This window comes from Abramis brama (genome assembly GCF_963993115.1).
Source record: "Abramis brama genome assembly, chromosome: 17".
Classification (NCBI taxonomy): domain Eukaryota; kingdom Metazoa; phylum Chordata; class Actinopteri; order Cypriniformes; family Leuciscidae; genus Abramis; species Abramis brama.
The window spans coordinates 5,754,057-5,780,899 of record NC_139979.1 but is presented as its reverse complement, the minus strand read 5'-3'; the positions used below and the strand labels follow the sequence as shown (position 1 = coordinate 5,780,899).

Here is a 26,843-nt window from a genome sequence, read left to right as displayed (position 1 = left end):
CAATCGAGCTCAGAGTGGCTGTGCTGAAGCTTTGAGGCCACAGTGACACCTTGTGGTGTGACCAAACGATACGCAAGAGGTTTGTCGATGTGCCTACAGATCAAACAGGGAATGAATGACTTAGAGATGGGCAATATGGCCAAAATCTTATATCACGGTTTATGTCCTTTAATATCACCCTAACTGTATGTATAGGTTTACCATACTCTTTATTCTCATGGCCGTAAAACATCAGCCAGTCGGGATATCTAAAATGTCTTCTAAAAGGCACCATCGAGCGCAATATAGCAGGCAATATGTTAATATAATAATTTCTTAATTCCGTGCTTTTTCTTAAAGCTACACTGTGTAGGATTTTCTCCCATCTAGCGGTGAAATTGTTTATGACTACCACCTGAATATTACTTTCTAGCCCCTCCCATTCCGAGGGCGTTTTAACTCCTACGGTGGCCGTATTTTTTCAAATCTGCCGGCAGTCGCGAGTAATCTCCCCCTCGCATTTGCCACGGTGCCACTGGTGTAAAAACGCAAAAGGCGAAGCTTGAATTTCCAGGTATGTCCCTCTTTGGCTAATGTATTTTCAAGATGGAGGCACAACATGGCTGCCGCCATTTGAGCGACTCGCTCGTATGTATTCTAAATGGCAGATTCTACGCTTACGAGAATACTTATTCTAGAATAGTTGGTAGAAGTAATTACACATTAATGAGCACATATCATTTTGAAAGAACAAAGTGTTTTTTGCTAAGAATCAACTTAAAAAATTACACAGTGTAGCTTTAATTAAAAATAAATATTAATAAAATTATTCTATTATATTTTTATTATAGGCCTATCCATTTCTGATCATTCCAGGTTGCTATGGTCACTCAGGTCGTGGTCATGAGAAATAGATGTCGTTCCCTCAACATATAAAGTCGTGGCCATGAGAAAAATATCGTTCACCATAGGATCTCATAAGGATGCCGTTACCTCGACAAAATTATTTCGTGGCCATGGCTTATTATAACGTTCCCATGAATTATCTCGTGGCTATGACAAAACTAAATGAACCGAATATGAATCACGAATCGGCTGAATGAACGATTGATTAAACTCACTCATTAAGACAGTGCTTGCCGCCACCTACTGGCTGTTTTAGTTTAATATTTAAACGTATCATTTCATTGTTTCCATCATTTCATATTTCTATATTCAAAATGTTATATTTAACAATAATATAACATTATTTATGCAATTAATTGCAGTGTAATGCAATGTTCAAGACATGGTTACGGCCTTGCAACGTATGCGATTTCAGATGCAGCCAATTCTTATAAATCTTCACCAGTAGGTGGCGATACATTACAGTTTTTTTTTAAATATTTTTAGCAAGTCATTTAATCCTTGACTCAACTGATTCGTTTTCACTTACTCATTTAAAAACACAGAACGAAACATCACTAATTATATACTTAATACTTTATAAATGTCTAGAGACTAACTGAAAATATGATCTTATAAATGTTAAATGCCTGTTAAGAGTTGTTGTTTCCCAAATAAATAAATAAACAGGGGCTTTTAACGGAAGAATGTCACCTAATGAGAGAGATACCCAAATAAAATTCTGTTTTAATGGAATTATTATTATTATTTAAATATTTTCATTATAATATAATATAGAAATATATGATAGGACCGTTGCATAAAATCAGTTAAGCACTCAAGGCCATATTGCAAGATTGTGAATGGAGCCTCGAAGTGTCATATAAATGCATTTCCCCTCTTTTTTGTAGCATCATTTTTTTACTTTTACTTGTCTTTCTTAGAAACAGAGCGAGGACGCTAAAAGTAGTTGAACGGGTTTCGTGTTTTGTTCTCGCTGGTCTCCTGATCTCGAACACTGGGCTGCTTTCATGTCTCCATCCAATGAGAGAATGCTCGTGCACGGAGGGTGGGATTTCTACTGTTGTTTGTGTTCCTTTCTCTAGGAATGTGAAGGACACACAAAGCCTGAATGATTCTCGGGGATGTCCACTAACGTTAGAATCTAGTTCAGCCATGGATGTGTAGTTATTTCGCGCTTCTTTTTCCCATTAACTGTAACTTTTTCGGATCCCAAACTGGCGACCTCACATCTCCAACTGGCACGCGCAAATGATCTCATAGACCAGATCAAGCTCAAAGGTTTGGACTTTACATTTTCTCTTGCACATTGAGCGTTATGTTGGTATTGTAATCCATAATGTCAGATTTGTTGCCGCGCAACAACAACAACAAAATAGTTATTCCAAAGATATATTTAAAGCAATGTAAAGAAAATACTTTGTCAACATGTCATGTTCCAACTTACAGTGGCAGTGGCCAGTGGGTTGTGAAATTCACAACAACCTCTCACACAAACACTCCACAAATATGTAATTCTTGCGAAGTTAGTGAGGAAAAAGTAGAAGTGTAATGTTGCTCAACAGCAAAGTGGAGGACTGAAGTTTGAATGTTTAAGTTTTGAAGAGTAGATCATCAAAAAGTTACAGTAAAAGTTTGGGTTTCTAAAGTTGAGGAAATGAGTTTGGCATTTTGTGAATTGTGGAAGTGTTTAGTTGACACTGATCACCTCCTCATGGGTGAGAGAGAGAAAGTATATATATATATATAGCGTGGATATAATGGGAGAGCATGGTTGCTTTTGCAGAACTGCCTGGTCTTTTCCTCGAACACATATGGAACATAGTCTATCCATTACATTAGTCCACGTGAACAGGCTCCTGTAAGTAATAAACCCTCATTACTGTAGTACTGACAGCATCAGTCTGTCTAGGTCTCTTTTCATGCTGGACGCCCTCCTGAGTTCCATGTTTCCACCAGAATATATGAAGAAAGTTACATGTATGTGCTTCTGTTGTACCTTTATACAATTGTGTGGATTCTAAATATAGTTTGCCAACTTTCTAAAACTTTATTGATCCCCTTGTGAGGGACCCCTTTCCTAAAATATAAGTGCATCTATAGATTCTCATGTATGCAGTTCCATTTATACTTAGAAATAGTAAGCTTAAGCATTATATTATAAAGACTAAATTAGATAACTGACAAATAGTAATTGTACTAAAGACAAAGGGATTTACTAAAACATCACCTGGAAAATATTTAGTTTGTATTAAAGTCAGCATCTGTTTTGTTAATGCATGTTCTAGATCTTATTGTGAATGATTCATCCATCTGTTTGTTTAATTTTTCATCTGCAAGCTTGAATTTTTGAGCGGCCCGCCCACATCTGTCACACTTGTACGTCACATTACAGAAGTAATGATCTGTTGCAACGTCCATTTCATCGCTACTTGGAAAAGAACATGACGTTTTTTTTCTACTCACTATCCGTTAAATGTATGAACCATTTCAATAAATACTGCTCCAAAGCTGTTTTACAAAGAATATTGTAAATAGAATAAAATAATCCCAATACATTTTATGATTTCTAACCAAAAACAGATTTTTCTGTCAAAAATAAGTTCAAATTATTGCATATTCAAGCATATAATATCTTAACATGTTAACTCTGACATCTCTAAACACTACATTTTGTAAAATCTTTTTTGTGGCGACTGTTTCGAGTATGCAAAACCAAAAAGCAACGTATTACTAACCACCCAGACACCTAGAATGGCAGCATGTCAAAACCACTCAGAACACCATAGAAATGGCACAGCAACCACAACACCCTGCATCTTTTGCACAGGCATGCACCACTTATACACCGATGCCTATATGCTGTTGATCCTCCACATGCTGCCAAAACAGCGCTGACCTGCCCTGGCATGGACTCTACAAGAGCCCTGAATGTGTCCTGTGGTGTCTGTCTGGCACCAAGATGTCAGCAGCAGATCCTTCAAGTCCTGTAGGTTACGAGGTGGAGCCGCCATGGATTGAACTTGTTGGTCCAGCACATCCCACAGACTGAGATCTGGGGAATTTGGAGGCCAGGGCAACACCTTGAACTATTCATCATGTTCCTCAAACCATTCCTGAACAATGTGAGCAGTGTGGCAGTGTGATTATCCTGCTGAAAGAGGCACTTCCTCCAGGGAACACCATTGGCATGAAGGACCAGGTCTGCAACAATGTTTAGGTTGGTGGCACGTGTCATATTTACGTTCACATGAATGGCCAAACCCGATTTCCCAGCAGAACACTGACCAGAGGATCACACTCCCTCCACTGGCTTGTCGTCATCCCACAGTGCATCTCTTCCCCAGGATCACGATGCACATGTACATGGCCGTCCACGTGATGTAAAAGAAAACAGGACTCATCGGACCAGGTGACCTTCTTCCACTTCCAAGGTCCAATTCCAAAGGCTTCCGTGCCCATTGTAGGCATTTTCAATGGTAGACGGGTCATCATAGACACTCTGATTGGTCAGCGGCTACACAGCAGAGTGTGATGCACTGTGTGTTGTGACACATTCCTCACATAATAGGGCTTGGGCGTCGTGACGTCATACTTGGCGTGGCGGCCATGTTGATGGCCTCGCGAATGTAAACATACAGCAAGTCGAACGAGGAGAAGCAGAGTTGGGAGAAAAAAAAAGATGTTAAAATCCCGAAAAGGATGTGGAATTTACCGGGATACGTTAGGGAAACCAGGGACCAGTATGTGGACACATTTTCCTGTAAAATATCCCGTATTTTAATACCTTACTCTCTCATAACATTAATGTTAGCCCTTCCATCGGACCTGTCAGTCTCTGTAACATTACTATTGTCCTGTTGCTACCCCCTTGCCCTTCCAGCGAAACAGATGTTTTCAAAGCATCATTTTGCTTACTTGAAGGCAACCTTAGCGTGATATTGGCCTTTTTAAGATAACAGCGTGGTTGTTGTGAGAGCACGATTTCACGCCAATCTGTAAGCAAAGTCACGTTAGATCTAGCTTAACAACTCGCTTAGTTAATGCTGCAGTTTTGTAGAGCGAATTTTTGCTGTCAGCAGAGGGATAGCAACAGAAAGATGAATGTTGACATTTTCATTTTTCGGGATATTTTATAGGAAAATACTAAAACGGGAAGACAGCGGGAAAAGAGCTCAAATGCGTGAGAAACCCGGAAAAAACGGGAGGGTTGACAGCTACTAACTACACTTTTTTGCCGATTTTGTCCACATAACGTTACTGGTCCCTGGCTTCCCTATTTAACGTATCCCCGTAAATTCCACATCCTTTTCGGGACTTTAATATCTTTTTTCTTTATTTTCTTTCTCCCAACTCTGCTTCTCCTCGTTCGACTTGCTGTATGTTTACATTCGCGAGGCCATCAACATGGCCGCCACGCCAAGTATGACGTCACGACGCCCAAGCCCTATTGTGTGGACTTGTGCCACAGTAAACCTTCTGTTGGCTTGGACCAGAAGGGTTAGCTTTCGTCTTGGGCGCCCAACACCCTGTCGCCGGTTTGTGGTTTGTCCCTCCTCAGACCACTGTTGGTAAAATCACCACTGCTGACCGGGATCAACACTCTAAAAAACACTGGGTTAAAAACAACCCAATTCGGGTTGTTTTCAACCCAAGGGATTGGTAAATATTGGACAGAACACATGTTGGGTTAATTTTACCCAGCGAATTGGGTTGTTTATTTAACCCAGCATGATGGGTTGATTTAAGCATACTTGATTCATTTTTAATATTCATTTTTACTTTTTTTTTTACTTCATACATGAATTAATGTATACGGATTAACTTAAATCCTCTAAACTTTTAAAAAATACTCGACACAACCAATACTTGCATGATAATTCCTTTATTTTCAATTATATTTTACATTATAGCATATTTTATATAATTTTTAATACATATTGACAACATTTAAGCTCGTTTAACAAATATTATCAGTAAAAATTAAACATTTATAAGTAATTCAACTGTAATCGACCAGTCTCTGTTGTCCCGTTTCCACCGTAACGGCGCTGGATCTTGTGCCGGCACTTGTGTCATGTTCAGCGGGGGAACTTCTAACTTCAGACCGCCGCCCTGCGTTTCACTCGTAGCCGAAATATGCGGCGACTGGCTCCATAACCTGGCCACAAAAAAAACAGTGTACAGTTCTGAGAACATATTTTAACATCATACGTATTTATATTCTGTATAGTTTTAAATAAAATCGGAATTTTATGCAAGGCATCAAGCGTTTCCATCACGTGACAATAGTGTGGATGACTCACATCGCGCCCCTGTATGTTGCTTTGCATAAAATGAAATGATATACAGCACAATAAGGAATTTATAGATCAAATAAAATGTACACAAACCTGTATTTTACCGAAGACATGCACCATTTTGAGAGAACTGCTCTCACCTGAAGAGGTCGCAAAAAGCCCGCAATAATTAACTCAATCCCTGGGTTGTTATGCTAACCCAAGATCTGGGTAACACAAGAAAACTACCCAAACACTGTGTAGTTACGTCTGACCCAGGAGCTGGGTAACACAAAAACTACCCAAATACTGAAAAAATAACCCAAGAAAATGACCTAAAAGGCTCAACCCAGGATTTGGGTAGAAAAAATAACCCAAGTTTTTTTTAGGGTGAACCCGCAAGCCTTTCCGTTTTAGAGAGTCTCTGACCCAGTCGCCTTGCCATAACAATTTGGCCCTAGACAAAACCGCTCAGATCTTTATTGCTGCCCATTTCTCCTGGATCCAACACGTTGATTACGAGAACTGATTGTTTGCTTACCATCTATTCTACCCAGACATTAATATGGGGCGTTGCTCAGAGATGATCAACGATATTCGCTTCACCCGTGACTGGTCAGAATGTTTTTACTCATCAGTGTAAATTTGCTTCATGAAAAATCTTGTTTTACCCACATGATAGTAACAGGGTCTTTAATTCCTTTTTGGTGGTTGTTTGACTGTTCACTTCCAAAAAAATGGAAGTTTCTTGTCATTTAAATTTTGGTTCTTCTACCTGTTCCCAAATTATAGTGAATATTACATGTGTTCCATATTCTGCTTCTTGTTGGGAACCCTAGACCTATGAAAAGCTCACTTTTATGTTCCTTTTCTTCTCACTGTTCTTGCGCATTCAGGATGATTTAGCCTACACGAACTGCATAGTCAGCATTTTTCAGGACGGCAGGAACTTTTTTTCAGTTTCATTCTCTCCAAAGTCTGAAATATAGAAGCAAAGCACGCGATATTGTTTAAGCCGTTGTCAATTAAGTGTACATTCTTGTGGCTTTCATGTTTTCAAAGTAATATGGGATTTTCTTTTCTTTTCGTTATAGTCTGCCAGGTAAAAATCGTATGTATAATCACTTACAAAATGGGTTTGGGGTTTGTTCAAATCCTTACTTTTAAATATGAGCAATGCTAAACAGCACTAATAATTTGTTAAATCTACTGAATCTAGAGATGTAATGTATGTTAGGCGCAGTTTGGATCCAGTCGCTTGGTATCATTAAAAGCTTTCGTTTCCAGGGAAAAGCCTTAAGCAAAATTTAAATGTACCTTCCAAAACAGGTTTTGGGTGTGCTAACAGAAATGTTTTCTAGGAAGATATTTTGCCTAATTAAAATTTGCAACAGCTTTTACAACCTGATTGAAAAGTTGTTCAAACTTGGTGGAAAATTCCAGTTCTCCCAGTATAAGCATTTGCATGATTATTAGTCTTGTGGAGGTGGAGGTGGTAGCCAGACAACTTCATCCCATGATCATGTATTAACATGACAAAGGAATGCTCAGAGGCTGAGATAGTGTCCGTACGGTTACTGCAGTTACACGTGAGCCGAACAGAACACGCACATACAGGCTGCATAGGCGCTCTTTTGTCAACACACAGTGATAAAGACGTCCATTGAGGCAGATCTTGTGACACAATCACGAGCCAGAGAAAGAATGTCAGAATTACTGTAGAGGGTGAGATGTGGAGCGAGAAAAACACAAGGACCCAGAAATCAAGGTCTTGAAACATTTGTCTTTGTCTGATATGTTCTGGATTGGATTATGCAGTAGTTCGTGAGCCAATGTGTAATAAAAATTGACCCTATATGTACCTTTTTAATGGACATTCCTGTTCTTTTTATGAACAATTCATCAGTGCATGTTATTCCAAATGGAAAAAAGTGTTTGTAAAAATGCAAAATTCCGTCAAAATAACTTACACTGCCTCTGAAATGATTTTGCTTATTGGCTGACGTCACTTAGCCTTCTTGGTCCCACCCAAAAAATACACTTTTGTAAGTATTTAATACACCATTTCAGATTATGAGTTACAGTTAATTTCTGGCTAAAATATTACAAAACTTTTGTTTGTGAAATGTTCTTTTAAAAAAAAATTAAACACGACTGTTCAAAAGTTAGAGGAATTAGAGAGGAATTAATACTTTTGATTCAGCAAAAATGCATTAAATTGTTCAATAGTGACAGTAAAGACATTTACTATGCTACAAAAGATTTCTAATAAATGCTGTTCTTTTCTATTTTTCTATTTATCACATAATCCTGAAAGAATGTATCACGGTTTCTGCAAAAATATAAAGCGACACAATTGCTTTTCAGCACTGATAATAATAAGAAATGTTTCTTGAGAAGCAAGTCAGCATATTAGAATGATTTCTGAAGGATCATGTGACACTGAAGACTGGAGTAATGATGCTGAAAATTCAGCATTAATCACAGGAATAAATTATATTTTAAAATAGACAAAAGTTTACACAATATCACTGTTTTTACTCTATTTTGATCAAATAAATGCAGCCTTTTTAAGCATAATAGACTATGTTAAAAAACCAAATCTATCTGACCCCAATTTTTATGCATATTAGTGCATATGATTGGAAATGAAATATCATTCTTCCTTGTGTTCATTTAGTGAAGAATTTGTAAAACATGTCTTGAGTATTATGGGTCCCACTTTCCACCCACTACCCAGGTGAGTACAATAACATCCATTCACCTCTAGGTGTCGCTATATTATGCTAATTTATGCATTCGCTAAAACTTCTAGAACCATAAGGCCTTGAATAAAATACTTTTATTTTTCCTTACACTTACACCACTGAGTCCTCTTCATTCATGTACATAATGTTGCTTTTCACAATCCAATCAGTTCCTGATGGATAAAACACCCATTCTTTGAATATCCCATTTTTATCAGAAATACGTCAATATGAATTGCGACAATACGGTTCTCTCTTTCGTTGGTCACAGTTGGTGGACACACACACACACACACACACACACATCAGATTCAGCTGAGCTCATCTGCTCTTCTTGTTCAGACTCAAAATGGTGTGTCATGGGATTAAGTTAGTCAGTGCAATCTAAACATCTCCACCTATCATCAAGACATGTTGTAGCCTACGCAAAAAACGAACAAACATCCAGTTCAAACTGAGCAGTGGCAACTGGGACGAGAAATGTTTGTGAACTGTTTGTTTCTGAATAACACGTTTCCCAGAGGGCATTATTGAGGAGAACTTCATATCCAGTGTCAGATGAATTGTGTTTTATGTTTGACTTCCATAGAAACAGCTGATGGATGAGACATTCCACAATCCGTTAATCCATAAGATCAACACTGGCCCATGGAATAATGACAGCATATTCCATGAATGGATGTCCAGCCCTGCATGATCTGACCGGGAGGAATTTAGCCGTTGTATCAGTTTATGCAAATCCGTTTGACTGACAGTTTCTGTAATCTGCTTTCAGTAGTTCATCTAAAAATGAAGATTGTCATTGTTCAATCTCCCGCATGAAACTCTAAAGCCATATGACAATCTTTTTTTATCTGTAAAGTGCAAAAGGAAATGTTTAGCCGAATGTTCATGCTGCTCTCTTCCATACTGTGAAAGTATACTGGACTGGTGTTGGTATTGTTAACTAAAACTATTAAACAAAGTAAAGAGGCCGCACTATGCATATAAAACGTTTATTTTGCACAAACGCGTTTCGGCGTGTGCCTTCTTCGAAGAAGGCACACGCCGAAACGCGTTTGTGCAAAATAAACGTTTTATATGCATAGTGCGGCCTCTTTACTTTGTTTCATATGTGTTATATAAGGCCAGCACTCTGAAAATCCAAAAAAACATAGAGTGAAGCCTGCTCCCAACCCTATAACTAAAACTATTACAAATCATTTTTGTTGATCAAAATAAAGCTGAAAGCTGAAAAATTAAATATAAGATGAAAAAACAAAAAAACAAAAACAAATAGAATTTAAATTTAAATTAAACTAAATAGAAATATATATGTATATATTACTCAAACTTAAATTTAAAGAAATAAATTAATCAAAATATTAATAATTAAATAATAAGTATTAATAAATACTAAAATAGTATATAAAATATGTCAAAATAACACTGATTGTGACATAATGCTGATTTTATTACAATAATATTTTATTATACTATTTTGTGCTTTTTAATGGTCCATTTAAGAGCAGTGTCATTGGATTTGTTTTGTAATTATTAGGCCACTTAAACAGTATCAATATTAGTTTGATTTCGAGTCACTGAAATTGAAATTGTTCGCTTCAATACTAATGAATAGTCTCATTTTTCATTTATTGTGGATAGTGATATTTTAATGGATTTTTCATTTATTAAAAGATTGTGGTGAACAGAATAGGCAAATTTTACTATTGATATTTGTGTATATGAATTTGTATATATGACATGTGGTGGTTCACTAATGAAACAATATCACCCCTTTAAGCCATTCAAAGCAAATAACCCTAAATACTGAGAAATAATTGAATCATAAATAGCTGGGGAAGAAATGTGCCATGTCACCCAACGTTAATAACAATCCATTTAGTCAAATCCACAGAGTATCTTCAAGCAGCTAGAAAAGCATTTCCATCTGCTTTGTTTAGGCTGCCGTTTGTCCATGTGCAGAAAGCGTGCTCATTTTCATACGGCTCCACGTGTCAACAGGAAACTCTGTGACCCTCACAAAGCACATTCTGTTCTAGTTTGCAAGGTTGGCCCCTATGCAAAGCAAAGCACGGACCCCTTTAGAAAGGCAGGTACTTGGAGCTAAAGAGTTGAACTTCAGCTTCCAAGAAGATGGATTTATTGCTCAAAAGTTGTGCAAAAATGTTTTCATGGAACAGTATCTTGCAATGTCACCAGTGTGCCAAGTTATGTTCCCAGCTATTGGTTGAAATACTCAAACTGGAGGCCCATAGTGGGGTGTGTGAAGACAAGATATCTGGGATTGATTTGAGTGTTAAAGCTTTAAAGCACACTAAATTTCTCTAAAGCATTTCTCTAAATTCACTCTGTAACCATATAAAATAGAAATGCAGATATGGAACTGTACACAGTGAAAAGCATTTTAAAGTCGACTTGAAATCAAAATTTACAACTTGTTTTATTTATGGAATGTTGCAGCATTTATTAATAATGATTTATCCGTGCACATCTTCTTTTCTTTTTTTTATGTGCCCTCGTAATCTGTAATCAAAATATAATAATTCCTTGTGTCTCAGAACACTGACTGTTTAAGAACTGTTGAGCTTCTAACAGCGGCTGCAGTGATGCGAAGACTTTACCAACTGGTGATTGGCTCTTTTATTTAGAAGGCGGGACTTATTCCGCCATATTGCGCGTTGCACTTTCTCACATTCATAGTAATATGAGTGCACCGTCTTTCTATAAAGTCTTTGGATAGAGCATTTCAGCAGTGTACTATAGTTATATACTGCAAATGATTTAGGTCATTCTGGGTATTCTTTGCATACAGAAAGTTTATACTCACATACGCATTTGTTCATAAAGTTTGGGGTTGGGAAGATTTTTTTAAAAATGTTTTTGAGAGAAGACTCTTATTGCTCACCATTGAGGCATGTGAAATATTATTACAATTTAAAATAAATTGTGCATTTTAAAATGTAATTTATTCCTGTGATGGCAAAACTGAATAATATTACTGCTTAATATTTTTGTGGAAAAAATGTTTAAAAAAAATTCATTCGTAACATTTTGTTTGTAAACAATGTTTTCACTGTCACTTTCGATCAATTCATTGCATTTTTTTTCAATAAAAGGATTAATTCTTAAAACTAAACGTTTGAACAGTAGTGCACTTTCTACTGCACAATACTTACTTTTAAAATAGTACAGATAGTATACCATTCATTACATGAATCTGTGAATCTTTACCTATGTAAAAATAGTTTTTTAAACAGTTTTTAATGATAATAATAATAATTATATTTATTGTTTTCTTTTTTTTTTTCATTCTTCCTTATGTTTTGCATATTGTTCATATTAATATGTTTCACGACATTGGGAATCAAGTGGTACTAAACGCACAATGTAAAATCTGGGTCCTGAAACAAATCCATTAATTTAAAGCTTATTAAGTGAGTTTTCAGCAGTAATCCAACTTACTTTTCAATGCATATGCGTGAAATAATAGGTTTGTTTCTCTCTCTGCAGTGTTTCCTGCGTGGCGGGCGGCTGGTGAGGGTCATGGTTGGGGCTGGACTCAGTGTGTGAGGTGGGAGGCTGGGGAAGGGGGCCCGTCCCGGGGCCTGGAGTGTCCGCTGTGGTGTGTCCTGTGTCGAGGAGGACGGGAGAGACTGAAGCAGGCCTGTCAGAGAGGGAGGGGAGCACTGCGCCTGCCCGCAGACATGCTGACCCTCAGACTTCCACAGCTCTTTGACATCCACCAGGTGCCAAAGGTGAGGACAGGACTATCTGTTTGACGTACAAAGGGAGCGTTTGAAACAGTTTAATATTGTAGTTCAGAGAACAGAACTACAATGATAAACTGTTTCATACGCTCCCTTTAAGGGAAATCCCTGGGAAATCCTGCATGTACTTAAAAGTTACAGGCCGAATAAGTGGGACGAAGTGGTGCAAGCCACCGTTTTCAGTTCTGCTTTAATCTTTCTTAAAGAAATTGAGTCCAGCACAGCACTGTTTCTGTAAGATTACATCAGATGAATGACTTGCATTCAGAGTATTAAAGTGGCCCTATTATGCTTTTTCTAATATTACCTTTCATGTATAGTGTGTAATATAGCCGTTTTTTAAACGTAAAAGGTCTGCAAAATTTCAAAGATCAGTTATTGTCTCCCAAAAGAAAGAACCAATTGTGTCTTCCAATTCCGGTCTTACTTCCTGGCTGCACAAACCTACATATTTTTGTAACATATTTGCATAATGCCAAGATCTTCATTGGCTGCCCCCAAACAACATCTACTTTGACCTGCACTCAAACACTGTAGTTGTAGCTGAGACTGGAAGGTAATCCTGAAATCCTCTTTGCATGCACTTTTAAAGGACGAGGAATTGATATGGTAAAACCGACACCGTTGTTACTGTTTTGTATCACTGTGTATCAAGTGCTGAGGAAGACTCCAGAGCTGAAGTTCAGATATGGTAATGGGTGTTACACGCTGTAATCAGTAGACCTATCACAACAGACTGGGCCATCTGACCAATCAGAGCAGAGTAGGCTCTCCTAAAGGAGGGGTTTAGAGAGACCGAATCCTTTATCGAACTGTTTCAGACACTGTGAGAAAAGAGGTGATGCTGCAATGTATATTATCATGAGAACATTAAAGCATTTTTTTGACCTAGGATGCATGTAAATCTATTGTAGGAGACTCTAACTAAAAATAAAATAGCATAATAAGGGCACTTTAAAGCAGTAGTTCACCTAAAAAGTCATCCCCTAATGTTATTCCAAACCTGTATGACCTTTCTTTCCTCTATGGAACACAAAAGATGATGTTTAGAAGAACGCCTTTTTCATGATTCTTTAGATGTTTGCGTGTATTTTACTCGTCCGTGTTGCTCTTTGCAGGTGTTTAGAGAGGACGGCATCATGTCTGGGTACCGCCATCCCAGCAGCTCAGCCCTCGACTGCATTCTCAGCAGTTTTCAAATGACCAATGAGACGGTCAATATCTGGACCCACTTCCTGCCGACCTGGTAAAGAGCCCAGTTAAACATATAATCTCCTTTCAGTGCCAGAGCTAGTAGTTTGTCAGCTTTGAAGCTTTGTTTCAGCTGCTACATTATGCAATTATGATTTAGCTTATAAGCAGACACTTTTATGCAATATCAGATTTTACAGGGACTAAACACATTACTTGAAAAGGATTATGTATTTGTAGGAGTGGGCAGTATGACCTAAATCTTGTTTCAAGTCATTTAATATATGGTACTGTATATATCTGATTAGTGTGATTAGAGCAGACTCTATTGTTATATCATATTGTTATTATTATATCTATGATTAGCTATGTATTTATGTAGTTATATTTCCAGTCATCAGTGTCACATGATCCTTCAGAAATCATTATAATATAATGATTTGCTGCTCAAGAAACATTTCTTATTATTATCAACGTTGAAAACAGTTGTTCATGCTTAATATTCTTTTGGAAACCTTGATTATTTTTTTTATAGTAAATACAAAATTTATTTATTCTTTATTTAAAATTTAAAATAAAAAAAATTATTAATAAAAATTTACGAAAAATGTAAAAATTGACAAAAGCATATCGTGTAGTTGTTTTATTTGTGATAACGCAATAAAACATGACAAATTGTGCACACTTAATGTTTGGCCTTGCTGGCATACAAAGAAATTAAGAAGTTTTTTTTTCCATGCATTTTTTGCATAGTAAAATAAAGCCTATAATGTAGATTGCCTTTCTTGCCAAATACTTTTATCAGATAAATATCTTGACCACGTTTAGTGTTTTGTTTTTCCCTCTGTATTTAAAATTATATATATATTTATATATGTATATGTATATATATATGTGTATATATATATATATATATATATATATATATAATTTTAAATACAGAGGGAAAAACAAAACACTAAACTTGGTCAAGATATTTATCTGATAAAAGTATTTTAAAAGTATTTTTGGAGCTTGATTAAGTAAGGCCCTGTTTACACCTGGTATTAAGGTGCGTTTTGGTCGAATTAGATTTCTCATGTCATGACCCCTTTAATAACCAGCTTATCTGCTCTACTTTCCTCACACAAGACATAAATGCCCCGTGTAGGACCTGTGCTGTGCTATTATAGGTACTTCCTGTGGCGGTTCAGCATGCTGTGCTTTACGCTGGACTTCCTGACGGAGAGCTACTCCTGGCCGATGCTCGTCTACATGCTTCTGATCTGCCTGTACCCCTTCACCTCCAGCTGCGCCCACACCTTCAGCACCATGTCCACCAAGGCTCGTCACGTCTGCTACTTCTTCGACTACGGAGCGCTCAGCCTGTACAGTCTCGGTACGCTCCAGTTCTCCTGGGTGATTCTGTCCTGTATGTTTTGTAAGCTGTTAGAAAATCTGTCCCTTTAGGTACTGTTCACCCTATTGGCTGGTAGATAGACACATTATCATCAAAACATAGTGGCCTTTCCTACCAACTATTTTCTGTTTAAACATCACTGGTGAGCAAATAAGACTGCATTTAGTCTTGCATAGTCAGACTTTTGACTAACAAGCTAACCTATGGTAATTTTTTTTTTTTTTTACATTCTCAACAAAAATGGTAAAAGAGACACTTTTTTAGTGTCACAAAAAAGTGGCCTACAAACAAAACACTTGAATATCTTGCAAAGATTTGATGCCGGTAACCTGACAAACTTATCAAATTCACAAATTAGTTCTTAATCAAAAGCACTCATCATATCGACCGGGTAACTAGTAAACACAACAGTTTGAAAATAGGCAGTGCAATGGTATTGCTTTTAATACATTCATGAGAAAATTCGGTAAATCCTTAGTTTAGGGTACAATTCTCACTATTAACTAGTTGTTTATTAGCATGCATATTACTAGGATATCGGCTATTTATTAGTACTTATAAAGCACATATTAATGCCTTATTCTGCATGACCATATTCTACATCCCTTAAACTTAACAACCACCTTACAAACTATTAATAAGCTGTAATTAGGAGTTTACTGAGGCAAAAGTCATAGTCAATAGTTAGTTAATAGTGAGCATTGTACCCTAATCTAAAGTGTGACAATATACAGACCCTTTCCAAAAAATTTGAATATCATGAAAAAGTTTATTTATTTCCATAATTCCATTCAAAACGTTAAACTTCCATAGATTATAGATTCAGGGCCCACAACTTAAACGATTTCAAGTATTTAGTTGTTTATTTGTACATAATTTGGGCTTCCAGATCATAAAACCCACGAAAACAGGATTTCAAAAAATTAAATCTGAAAATGTCCTGGTAGACGGCTGCGTTGAGTGGACAGCACAGTGGACCAACACCAGCCGATGACATGGCTCCCCAAACCAACACAGACTGTGGAAACTTCACACTGGACTTCAAGCATCTTGGATTGTGTGCCTCTCCATTCTTCCTCCAGACTCTGGGACCTTGGTTTCCAAATGAGATGCAAAATTTGCTCTCATCAGAAAAGAGGACTTTGGTCCACTGTGCTTTATTAAATCCAGAGTCAACGCAGCCGTCTACCAGGACATTTTCAGAGCACTTCATGCTTCCTTCATTTTCCAGCAGGATTTGCACCTGCCCACACTGCCAAAATAACCAAAACCTGGTTCAATGACCATGGTATCACTGTGTAATTACTGTGTGATTTCATGTAATATTCTAATTTTTTGAAATCCAGTTTTCGTGGGTTTTATGAGCTGGAAGCCCAAATTATGTACAAATAAACAACTAAATACTTGAAATCGTTTAAGTTGTGGGCCCTGAATCTATAATCTATGGAAGTTTAACGTTTTGAATGGAATTATGGAAATAAATAAACTTTTCAATGATATTCAAATTTTTTGGAAAGGGTCTGTATATATATATATATACATTTAGTTTTAATTTATTTTTAGTCATTCTAATACTTTAAACTTAGTCATTTCAACTTATAAATTTCAGTTAGTTGTCAAGGCAATGTTTCTAATTATTGTTTAGGTTTTGTAACTTTTCAAATGTAATATTTTATTTCAGCTTTATTTCAATGACCAAAAATGTTTTTTAATAGTTTTAGTTAACAATAACAACACTGCATTCCTGTACCTCAAACAATAGAGCATAGTGCTAGCAACATCAAGGTCATTGAGGTTTTTTTTCCAGAGAATGCATGAACTGATAAAATGCATATCATAAATGCAAAGTAAGTTGCTGTAAATGCATAAATGTAAATGCATGACATTGTGAGATAAATGTGCCAGAATGTCTCCTTGTCATCTGCCGTCCTTGACAGAATATAGAAATCCCTATACCTGGCCAGTAAAAAGAAACACAATTCTGATGTAAAGCTGATGTCAAATAGGAGAATTTCACGAAAGCCAGCTGTAGAAAGGAATTGGAGGGTTGATGTGAGGTTATGGAAAGCATGAGCTTCGGAGGAAATGAGCCGTCTAATACACTGCTGGCATTTTATTGTATGACTTCAAAGGAAAGAAAGCAAATGTTCTGGCTCCAGAGAAAACCTTTAAAGTCTGCATTGATAAAGAGAGAAGGCTGAGAAACTACACATATTGTTCGAGGCACTTCAGAAGCGTGAAGAGCTAGTGCGAAATATAAGTGCAATTTTAATAGGCTCGGAACACTTTACCTTACATAGAGCGAGTGATTTATAAATGCACCTTTTAAAATTATTCTTTCAAGCAGAAACCTATATTACAGTATGTTTAAGCAGTATTTCCATTCATTTGACTTCGGCCACAATAATCTGTACTGAATGATGGTATGGTCAGCTGTTCAATATCCTGTGTGTAGATCAGTGAGTCTTTATTGTAAAGTCCCATAGTCTAATAAAAATATTATTCTTTCATTTGTGGAATGTGGAATGAAACCCTCTGGTCATGTTTTCCAGTTGCGGCAATGAAAGAGCTCTTTTACCGCCTTTGAGAAAAGCAGAGTTGCTGTATATGTTCAGAGATCTGGCATAACAGCCAAGCATTACAAAAGACACAAATCCAATAAAACATGGTATTTAATACTGCAACTATTCGTTTTGTGCAGTATATGCCATGCAATTTTTCTTAAAACTCTGCGTGAAACATTACGCAGTATGCAACCGTAAATTTTTTAAACGGTAGGATGCTACGTTGTTGTCACATAACCTCATCACAGTGCTTTCTTGGAAATAACGGTTCATTTACATTAAGTTTTTTAATAGTGTTTAGGCAATTGATCCAGGTAAATATGGGAAAAATTCACATACTACGCGTAGTATGCATACTACATACTTCAGAAATAATTGAAGTACTTTGGTTATATGCTATTTCAAACATATCCATACATGCACAAAAAAATCAGTTTGCAAAAATCTAAATTAAAAATGTAATCATTGCAAATGCCACTTTTGTTTGATATTTTGTTAAATAACATGTTAAATTTTTTTTTTTTTGACAAACTATACATATAAAATTTCTATATTTGGAGACCAAAAAAAAAATTGTATATGTTATTGTGTGGTATAGTTTCTTTGTTTAAATCTCAATCTGTTAACAAATCTTATTTATACAAGATTCATAGTTAACTAACCAAGAGTTGAAAACTATATCCAAATGAAAGCATGCATTTATCTTCTAATTAATGTATTTTTGTTAAATAGAAATACTGTCATACATGTGTCTGTGTTTTAAGTATGCTATGCTCTTTTACAGGTTGCGCCATCACATACGCCTCTTACGTGATGCCCGACTCCTGGGTCAACAGTTGGCTTCACCAGCACTTTGTGACCATTGCCGTCTGCAACTCGCTCTTTTGTACCAGCATGTCCTGCTACTCCAGGTGAGAGGAGGGTAACTAAGTCTGCGATTACAGGGGCTAATTCAGATATCATTGTAGCCAGACTCAGAATAATAGGGAGTTTATTATGTAACTTAAGTCCTTCTCACACACAGACCTTTGTTTGTTCTGACCTTGTTTTTGGTTGCACAATAGGTTTCAGTCATTTCAATAAATTATTTACAGAAGAACTTAACTGGTTGTTGAATTCAGTGAATTAATTAGTTTTGCTTAGTTAAGCACCACTGTCTCTCATATATAATATTAAACCTTGGCACATAACTTGTCCCGCTCTGATACCTCAAATCGTGCAGGTTTTTGAGAAGAGGTGTGCGATTTATTTTTCGAAATGAACGAATGTATGATTTATGTTTGGAGGATGATGAAATGGAGCCATATTTACAGAAAATAATTTATATTTATTTATTTATTTAAAACTAAAAAGCATTTAACTATGAATATAAACGTTTAATCTACAAGAAACACAGTAGTATGCAGTATGATAAAATACAATTTTGAAGGTATCCATACATCCGATAAAATTAGTTCAAAGTCATTGAAATTCAAAGGCTCAAACATAATTTGATCGCATATGTCACTTTTCTTTGATATTTTGTTAAATATCTAGAGAGAGGTTGGGCTTGTTTTAGATTGCACCATTAATCAACCACATAACAACACCCATTAACCATCAGCAACAGCCTAGCAACCATATAAAAACACCCTGACAACCGCACACAATAACCTTGCATTGTGGTGGAAACTTTTGCATGATCAAGCACCACTCACATGCTCTTCATAAAATAAAACTAAAAAGCATTATTATCTATAATAAGCACATTTTAAGTGAGGGTGCATTTTCCTCTGTCTTCTGTAACAGGTTTGTAGAGTTGCAGTACCCACACATAAGTAAAATCTTGAGAACGGCCGCATTTGTTGTCCCCTTCCTCTTTGATAGTATCCCACTGTTTTACCGAGTAAGTATGCTCACACTGGAATGCACATGTAAATTAGACACTTACTTAAGCAAATCATTCCTGCGTAACACCAGATATGGATGCTCTTTTTATGGACGGCGATGTGTGTCTCTCTCCATGTGTGTGTATAGCTGCTGTCGTGCTGTTGGGGGAGCTGTAGTCCCAGTGAAGCTCTGGCCAGCCACTCTTACCATCTGTTCTTTGCATTTCTCACATGCTTCCTGTTTGCATCTCACCTGCCCGAGAGACTGGCCCCTGGACGCTTCGACTACATCGGTACCTCATTTTTAGCGATTTTACGGTTGTCTTTGTTTGGTTTTTAATGGTTATAGAGGTTCACACCAGTGTCACGCGGTTCTTTTGACTAGTTTTTCACTCACTCTCCTCCAAGGTCACAGCCACCAGCTCTTTCACATATGTGCGGTCGTGGGCACCCATTTCCAGATGGAGGCAGTGTTGACGGACATGTCGTCTCGCAAAGAGTGGCTGATGTCCCACTCCGCTTTACCTTCCTTCCTAGGTACCTTGGGGGCTCTCGCACTGGGTGTCCTGCTCAACCTGGGCATCATCGGCATCTTCAGCGTGGGTCTACCGCGAACACCTCACCAAAGCACTTCGGCCTCTTGTGGTGCCCACCCTCATCAGGAGTAACAAGCTTTCTTGACCACTCCACACCTCACTGTGCACCTTTCTGGACGATGTTACTCTAGATTTCACTAGCGCACTTTCACTGATATAAAAGCCTCTAGCATTGATACTAAGCGTTTATTCTATTCGAGATCATATATTCTAGTTTCCTTTTATACTTACGGTTTATTATTTCAGCTGAAAACCCTAATGATAATCGCAACCTTTCATGGTGTTATTTAACCGTTGTGCCTTTGATTTTTATTCTTGAAAGGTTAAGGGTTGAATGACGCTAAGGTTGATAATGTTATATTTTAACATATAGTTTAAGGGTTTTTATAAACATTTGCATCATTACATAATGTTATCATAGCTTTAACTGGAAAATGATAGTAGCATTAATCAGGGATTTTATATTTGCATTAATATCATCATGAATAACATCATTAATCCAATTTTATGATGTGTGTGCATATCAAAATATACAATGGTCAAAAATTATGGTGAATATCATATTTAAAATAACTGGTGTGTCGGTGAAACTTTGCCCCTTTAAATACTTGTATTTGTAATATCCCTTATTATCAATGGCGAATTATTTGGATTTACTGGAACGCCTTAGAATAATCTCACAGGTACAGTAACATTAATTAATTGAGTGCTATTTCTAAAAACACATTTCCATTTTTACACTTTCATATCTTGAATGATAATGTTCTGTTTAGCTCATTTAAGCATCATTCTCCTACTAAACTGCATCTCATGGGAATATGGGGCTGCACTGGAGTCCGTCACTGTCGTTTCGATGTTTCTTCAACTTTGAGTTATGTGTCCTTCTCTGCATCAGGTCACATTTCTGTGGTATTGTTTTGTTCATTGCAGGTTTATGGCATACAATACAGAGTGTTTTATAATGAACCACAAGGCTTTTGGTTTTATATTTAATTGCATTTTGTCAGTGCACTTGTCGATTTTTTTTAACTCCGGTGCAATGTAGTGCGTAACTCAAAATAGTTTCTTTGCTCATGCAACACTAGTTACGTTTTGTTCTTAAACCAGAAATCAAAGCTAATCATTGTGTTTGCCTAAGCTGTTAACCTCCATCTGTCATTTTGTCCTTTAGTAGAATACTGCACTTGTTTTGTCTGACCGAACAGTGCAGGACAGGTACGAACTGTAGGCTTGTAATTTAGTGCAATTAATGCTGCATAAAGGCAATAGTTTACCGGAACCTTTTCTAAAAAGCTCTTAAGGTCGGTCACATGGTGGTAATGATGTTTAATGGTCGTTTATGAAAGGGATCTTGGTTTAAAAAGGAAAAGTAGGTGTTTCAGTGGTTAGTGGCGGAAAGGTTCTGCATTTCTCCAAATGCATATTTGTAGTTCGACAGCAGAAATTCTCGCTCACTGTGTGTGTGTTTTTCAGCTCCAGCCCTGACGGAGTCTGTTCTTCTGCTATAAGAGGTTTAGATGTGAATGTGACTGGTGACAGTAGTATTTTGTGCACTAGAGTTAAATGAAACGTAAAAGGTTTTGGCATCCCAATCCCTGTGTGTTTGATGGCCTAAATGAATGTATTGCAGTTTTTGAAACTGTGTTTTTAAAGACCCATTTAATGTTGCAATGTAGCATTTAAAATTGCCAAGGAAATTAAAATTAGAAATAGTAATTTAATTTTTTTTTTTTAATGTTCCAGAAATGTTGTTCTGTTTTTTATTATTATTTTTTACTATAATGCTTCCCTTTAAATCTGAGAATTTAAATATGCGATCATTATTGCAATGCCTTTTATTTCCCATTGTCATTTTTGCAATATTTTTGTAACAAATGTGAAAAATATGAAAGTGCTTAGAATTAAACTGACCCATTGTTCACTACAGTGTTTGTCCAGTGATATCATTGAACACAGAGTGATTACGCAAATAGCATTATTGGCTTACCACAAAACTGTAGGAGCCAATTCTATTCTTGCAATTCTATTGTGTAACAGATATTTTTAATAGAGTGTTTGTTTGCAGTATAATGAGGACTTGTGAATCATTAGTAATTCACTTTAGAGATTTAAGTACAGGTATCTCTGCCTTCCAATACTCTCTATAAAAAGTACAATATTAAGGAATTTTAAACAATTTTTCACATTTTTGTGTACTTACATAGTTTATATTGCCTCATATCAATAATTTAACTATTAATTATGTAATTAAATAAGTTATAAAATAAAACTAAAATATTTCTACCTTAGAACTTTCACTTGTCACACAGCAAGACTTTTAAGTGAACTGCAAATAAAGTATTTATTTATTTATACATGCATACAATGGTCTGTCACTCTGAATACTCGATTGTTATTGTCTGGAAGGTTTGCAAAAAACCATAAGTTTATTGCAGGTAGTTCCAGTCAGTTTAATCACCACCATTCTATATTAGTGCGCTAAATTTCATTGAAGTGCTGTGCACGGAGACAAACATTCAGGGGTGCGTTTCCCAAAAGCGTCGTTAGCCAATTATGGTCGCAAGTTCCGTCGTTATCAGCATAGTTCAACCATGAGTTAAACTAGTCGGTGTATCCCGAAACCATCGTTCCAACGAATAGCATCGCAAACTGACATGTGGACTTAATAAATCCTTATCTTAAGTCAAATAAGCAAGCTGACAACAATCTATATTTTATCTAATATAGTAATTTACGTATTTTAGCTTGTCAAGAGATTTAAAGCGTCGTTTTTGAATAGTGCGCATGTGCGAACGTGCTCTAGAACTAGCCTATAAATCTGGAAATAAAAGCAAAATAACTGAGAACAATTAGAAATAGTTCTCAGATGCCATGTCTGTAATTTATAGCAAAACATCTAGCATTAATTCAATCTCAAACAGATTCATTGATTAAAATAAGTTATTACTCCATCATCTGCGTGACATAAACGACCAATTTGCGACAATATGGTTTCGGGAAACAGTCGTGACTAGCTAGTTGATTTCTTCAATGGTGCATCGTACTACAGTAGTTCAGCAGCGAGTTACGTCGTGTTTCGGGAAACGCATCCCAGGACAGGAGCACAGAAACTTATCAACGCTTAGTTCCTGTCCTGAATGCTGATTGGTCAAATCAGTGTTTCGGGTAAACAAAATCTATTGTATGACTTTAGGAGGTTTATATTGTATAGATCTTTTTTACATTTTTTATGATTGAATAGGTTTTTCTGTTTGAAGCTACTGTCACTCTCCACATGTGTAAAAATCTGTATGAACATTTCTCTTTTGTTTCTGAAAATAACGTTAGATATGAGGGGTAAATAGTGACAGAATTTTCAATTTGGTTGAACTGTCCCTTTAATTGTGCATCACAAGTCATTTTAGTGTCTGAGGCAGGAATACACTGCCTGGAAAAGGGGTGAAATGGAATAGTGGTCCAGACACAAATGACCCGTGAGAATTGAGTTTAGGCACCGCAGAGGCAGCGATACCATTACCCAGAATGCATTACAGTTCTCCAGAGTCTCTGAGCTGAGGCAAAATAAATGTGTGGAAGTGATAGTAGGCCTATGTTGCCCCCCTTAATACAGATGTACTGTGATAAGTGTTTGGCTTTCTTACAAAATCACCCAGATATGTTCAGCACAGCATTCATGAAAAGCTGATTTGTTGTCAAATGTTTACAGATGCTACATTTTAATTGAATGAAACCATTGCCTCTTTCAGGCTATGGTACAGTATGTTCGTGGATGTATCTGTGTTGTAATCTGTATTAGTACTGAGGTTTCAGCTTCACCTCCATCTGTCACTTTCTTCCAGCATCTCTTCTGTCCATCTGTTGGTTTCTGTAAAGATCCTCTTTATATCTCTTCACCTCTGCCATGTTATTTGCACTCTCAGTTATGTCAGAAAAAACAGACCTTTTATACAAAGGATTAATGTTACAAATTTCGCTAACACTTTTACGACAAGGTATCATTTGTTAACATAAGTTAATGCATTAGCTTGCTAACATGAACTAACAATGAGCAAAAGATTTTTTAAAGCATTTATTAATCTTTGTTAGTAAACATTAGAAAAACGTTAGCAAAAATTGAATTGTTCATGTTAGTTCACAGTGCATTAACAAATGTTCTCAAATACAATTTTGGATTTTAAAAACGTACTAATAAATGTTGAAATAACATTGACTAATACTAATAAATATTGTTCATCGCTAATTCATGTTAACTAATATAGTTAACTAATGTTAACAAATAAAACCTTATTGTAAAACCCAAATTTGATTATTTAATTAGCAACCTAGAAATAGTGCAGAATCTCAAAAAAAAAAATCTTCATTTTACATCATAACATTTCTTGGTTTTAAAATAGAAAAAAGTTCAAGTTCATTTCCAGGTCTGAATGAGATTTTGAATCCCACATTTTCAGTGTAGTCTCCGATTTCTGAGTGTCATATAATGTAAAATTAGTTTTACATAAAAACAATAGAAGTCTATGTTTGCGGATTGATGTGGCTGATATCGACTAAATTTGCATTTATGAATAAATAGAGCATAATGTGAACATCATGCAGCAATAATGTGAGATAAACAATGAGATTATGACATATTAGAATAAAATCAAGTTTAATACAGCTACTGTACATTGTCCATCAACAAAGTCAAAACAAAGTCTTATCCAAATTGTTATATATATATTTGTACAATGAAACAAATGATAGCATGGCTGTCAGATGCTGATGCTCTCTGACTGTTATTGATGTTAAAGGAATATTTATCTTGACTTTCATCCTTTGAAAATGTACTGTATCCTGATTCCCAGCTGTAAACCAGTTGTTTAATAACCAGGCATTGAAGTATAGACTTGTATTTGTGAAATATTTTAAAACAAGATTAGGTTTAATAAAAATAGAAAATCAATAAAAGAAAATAATGTAATTCAGTCACTAGATTATGTACAAGAGGCACAGCCAGTGAGTAAAAATGATGCACCCATTAATAAAATAATAAAATGGTAAACCGTGACCACTGTAGATTAACATGCTGTATGATAAATTAATATTTGATTGATTGATTGATCTATGCCCTTGCACCAGTATTATCATGCTGGGATTCTGGCTGTGTTCGGAATTGCATACTAGCAATAGCACACTGCTCGTATGGTTTCTGCAGCATGTGGTTCAATGGTTGTTAGTCACATGGAAATTACAGCTCAAAATACAAGGCCATAACTGACAGCACATGAGCAAAGATGGCATCATGCATGTTGTGTACTTACAGGCCTGCATGCTCTGGCTGAGCCATTGAGATGAATGGGAATGCTCATGGAAAGCAGGTGTTATAGTTATTATAAAAAATAATTAAGGCAAGATACTACAGACAGAACCAGTGTTTTTCCAAGCTCTGGTCAATTTCAACATAACCTCATGGCAATTCGTAACTATTTTATGTTTTGACGAATTGGTGACTAATTCTTATGAATTCGTACAATCTCATTCGTATGTTTTCGTATGATCAGCTGACGCCCCAGTGGCGGTTGGGTTTATGGGTAGGGTTAAGGGAGAAGAAAATCGTACATTTTTGTATGCTTCGCATCATCCAAATCTATACAAAATCACCACATTGTAAAATTGTTACGTTTTCCTGTGAGATTGGGTTTCCAGTTACGATTTTGGGCTATTTTGCTCTCGTAACTTGTCGTCTTCAGATAAGTGAAAAGAAAACATAAAAAATTTACATTTAAGTGTTTATTTTTATTATACTTTATCTATTTTTAGATTTAAATTACAAATACATGTATTTAAAAGACTTTTTCTCCTGCAATCTCCACTTGAGTTGCACTACATCCACCAAACTTTACAGTTTTATTCCTATCTATATTCTGAATGATTTTACAGATGATATAATTTCATTATATGATTTTTTTTTTTTTTTGCCTGTTGACAGTATTTTCGGATTTATTGAGTTATTCAAGAGATATCCAAAATCCCTTCTGTAAAAACCTTTAATTCAAATCTTGGCTTTATCAAATGTTCATATTTCTGTTTTGGAAAGAATAACATTTCATAAAACTGGTAATACAAAACAATTTTCTTTAGGTATGTTTACTTGACAATGTACAAAAAACTGAAAAGTTTTTCCTTTGCTTTTTTCGCATACAGACGACAACATTGTCAAAACAATTCCCGTTCACACTGATTCACGAAAATGTATTCTCTGTATTCACGCCTATAGACCTTATGTAGCTCCGCCCCTTTTCAGCGCTGCACTCGTTGTCTTTTGACTTCCGGTCTGTATTTTCACAGCGATCTTGCGTATTTATGAATGAACGGCTCGTTTTAAAATCTTCCCGGTCTATTGACATTTGTTAAGACATCTGCTTTAAACATTACAATCCTCATGATAACTTTCATTAATTTTACATTAAGTAAATCCACTTCACCAGCTAATTACTCCTGGACAGCAATGCCATAGAAATATACAGAGCGACCACAAAAACGAAGGTTCAAAGACAATATTCTA

The 26,843-nt window shown here is 36.2% G+C and overlaps 1 protein-coding gene across 2 annotated transcripts; it reads left to right on the top strand.

The window, feature by feature from the left end:
- Window positions 1–1,797: 1,797 nt before the first annotated feature.
- On the top strand, window positions 1,798–22,225 carry paqr6 (progestin and adipoQ receptor family member VI). Of its 2 annotated transcripts, none has more exons than XM_084088481.1 (8): window positions 1,798–2,166; window positions 12,425–12,669; window positions 13,800–13,927; window positions 15,045–15,250; window positions 18,620–18,746; window positions 19,624–19,720; window positions 19,852–19,996; window positions 20,112–22,225. In XM_084088481.1, exons 2-8 carry the CDS (start codon window positions 12,619–12,621, stop codon window positions 20,369–20,371), a joined length of 1,014 nt encoding a protein of 337 aa, XP_083944607.1. In that variant the 5' UTR covers window positions 1,798–2,166; window positions 12,425–12,618; the 3' UTR covers window positions 20,372–22,225. The 2 variants fall into 2 exon arrangements, with proteins under 2 accessions (XP_083944607.1, XP_083944608.1); XM_084088482.1 differs by having other exon boundaries at window positions 1,923–2,166; window positions 15,023–15,250.
- Window positions 22,226–26,843: the final 4,618 nt, after the last annotated feature.

Coding starts and splice junctions, on each gene's coding strand:
- paqr6 (XM_084088481.1), top strand. CDS start 12,619: ATGCTGACCCTCAGACTTCCACAGCTCTTTGACATCCACCAGGTGCCA. Junction 12,670..13,799: donor ACATCCACCAGGTGCCAAAG/GTGAGGACAGGA, acceptor TGCTCTTTGCAG/GTGTTTAGAGAGGACGGCAT. Junction 15,251..18,619: donor GCTCAGCCTGTACAGTCTCG/GTACGCTCCAGT, acceptor GCTCTTTTACAG/GTTGCGCCATCACATACGCC.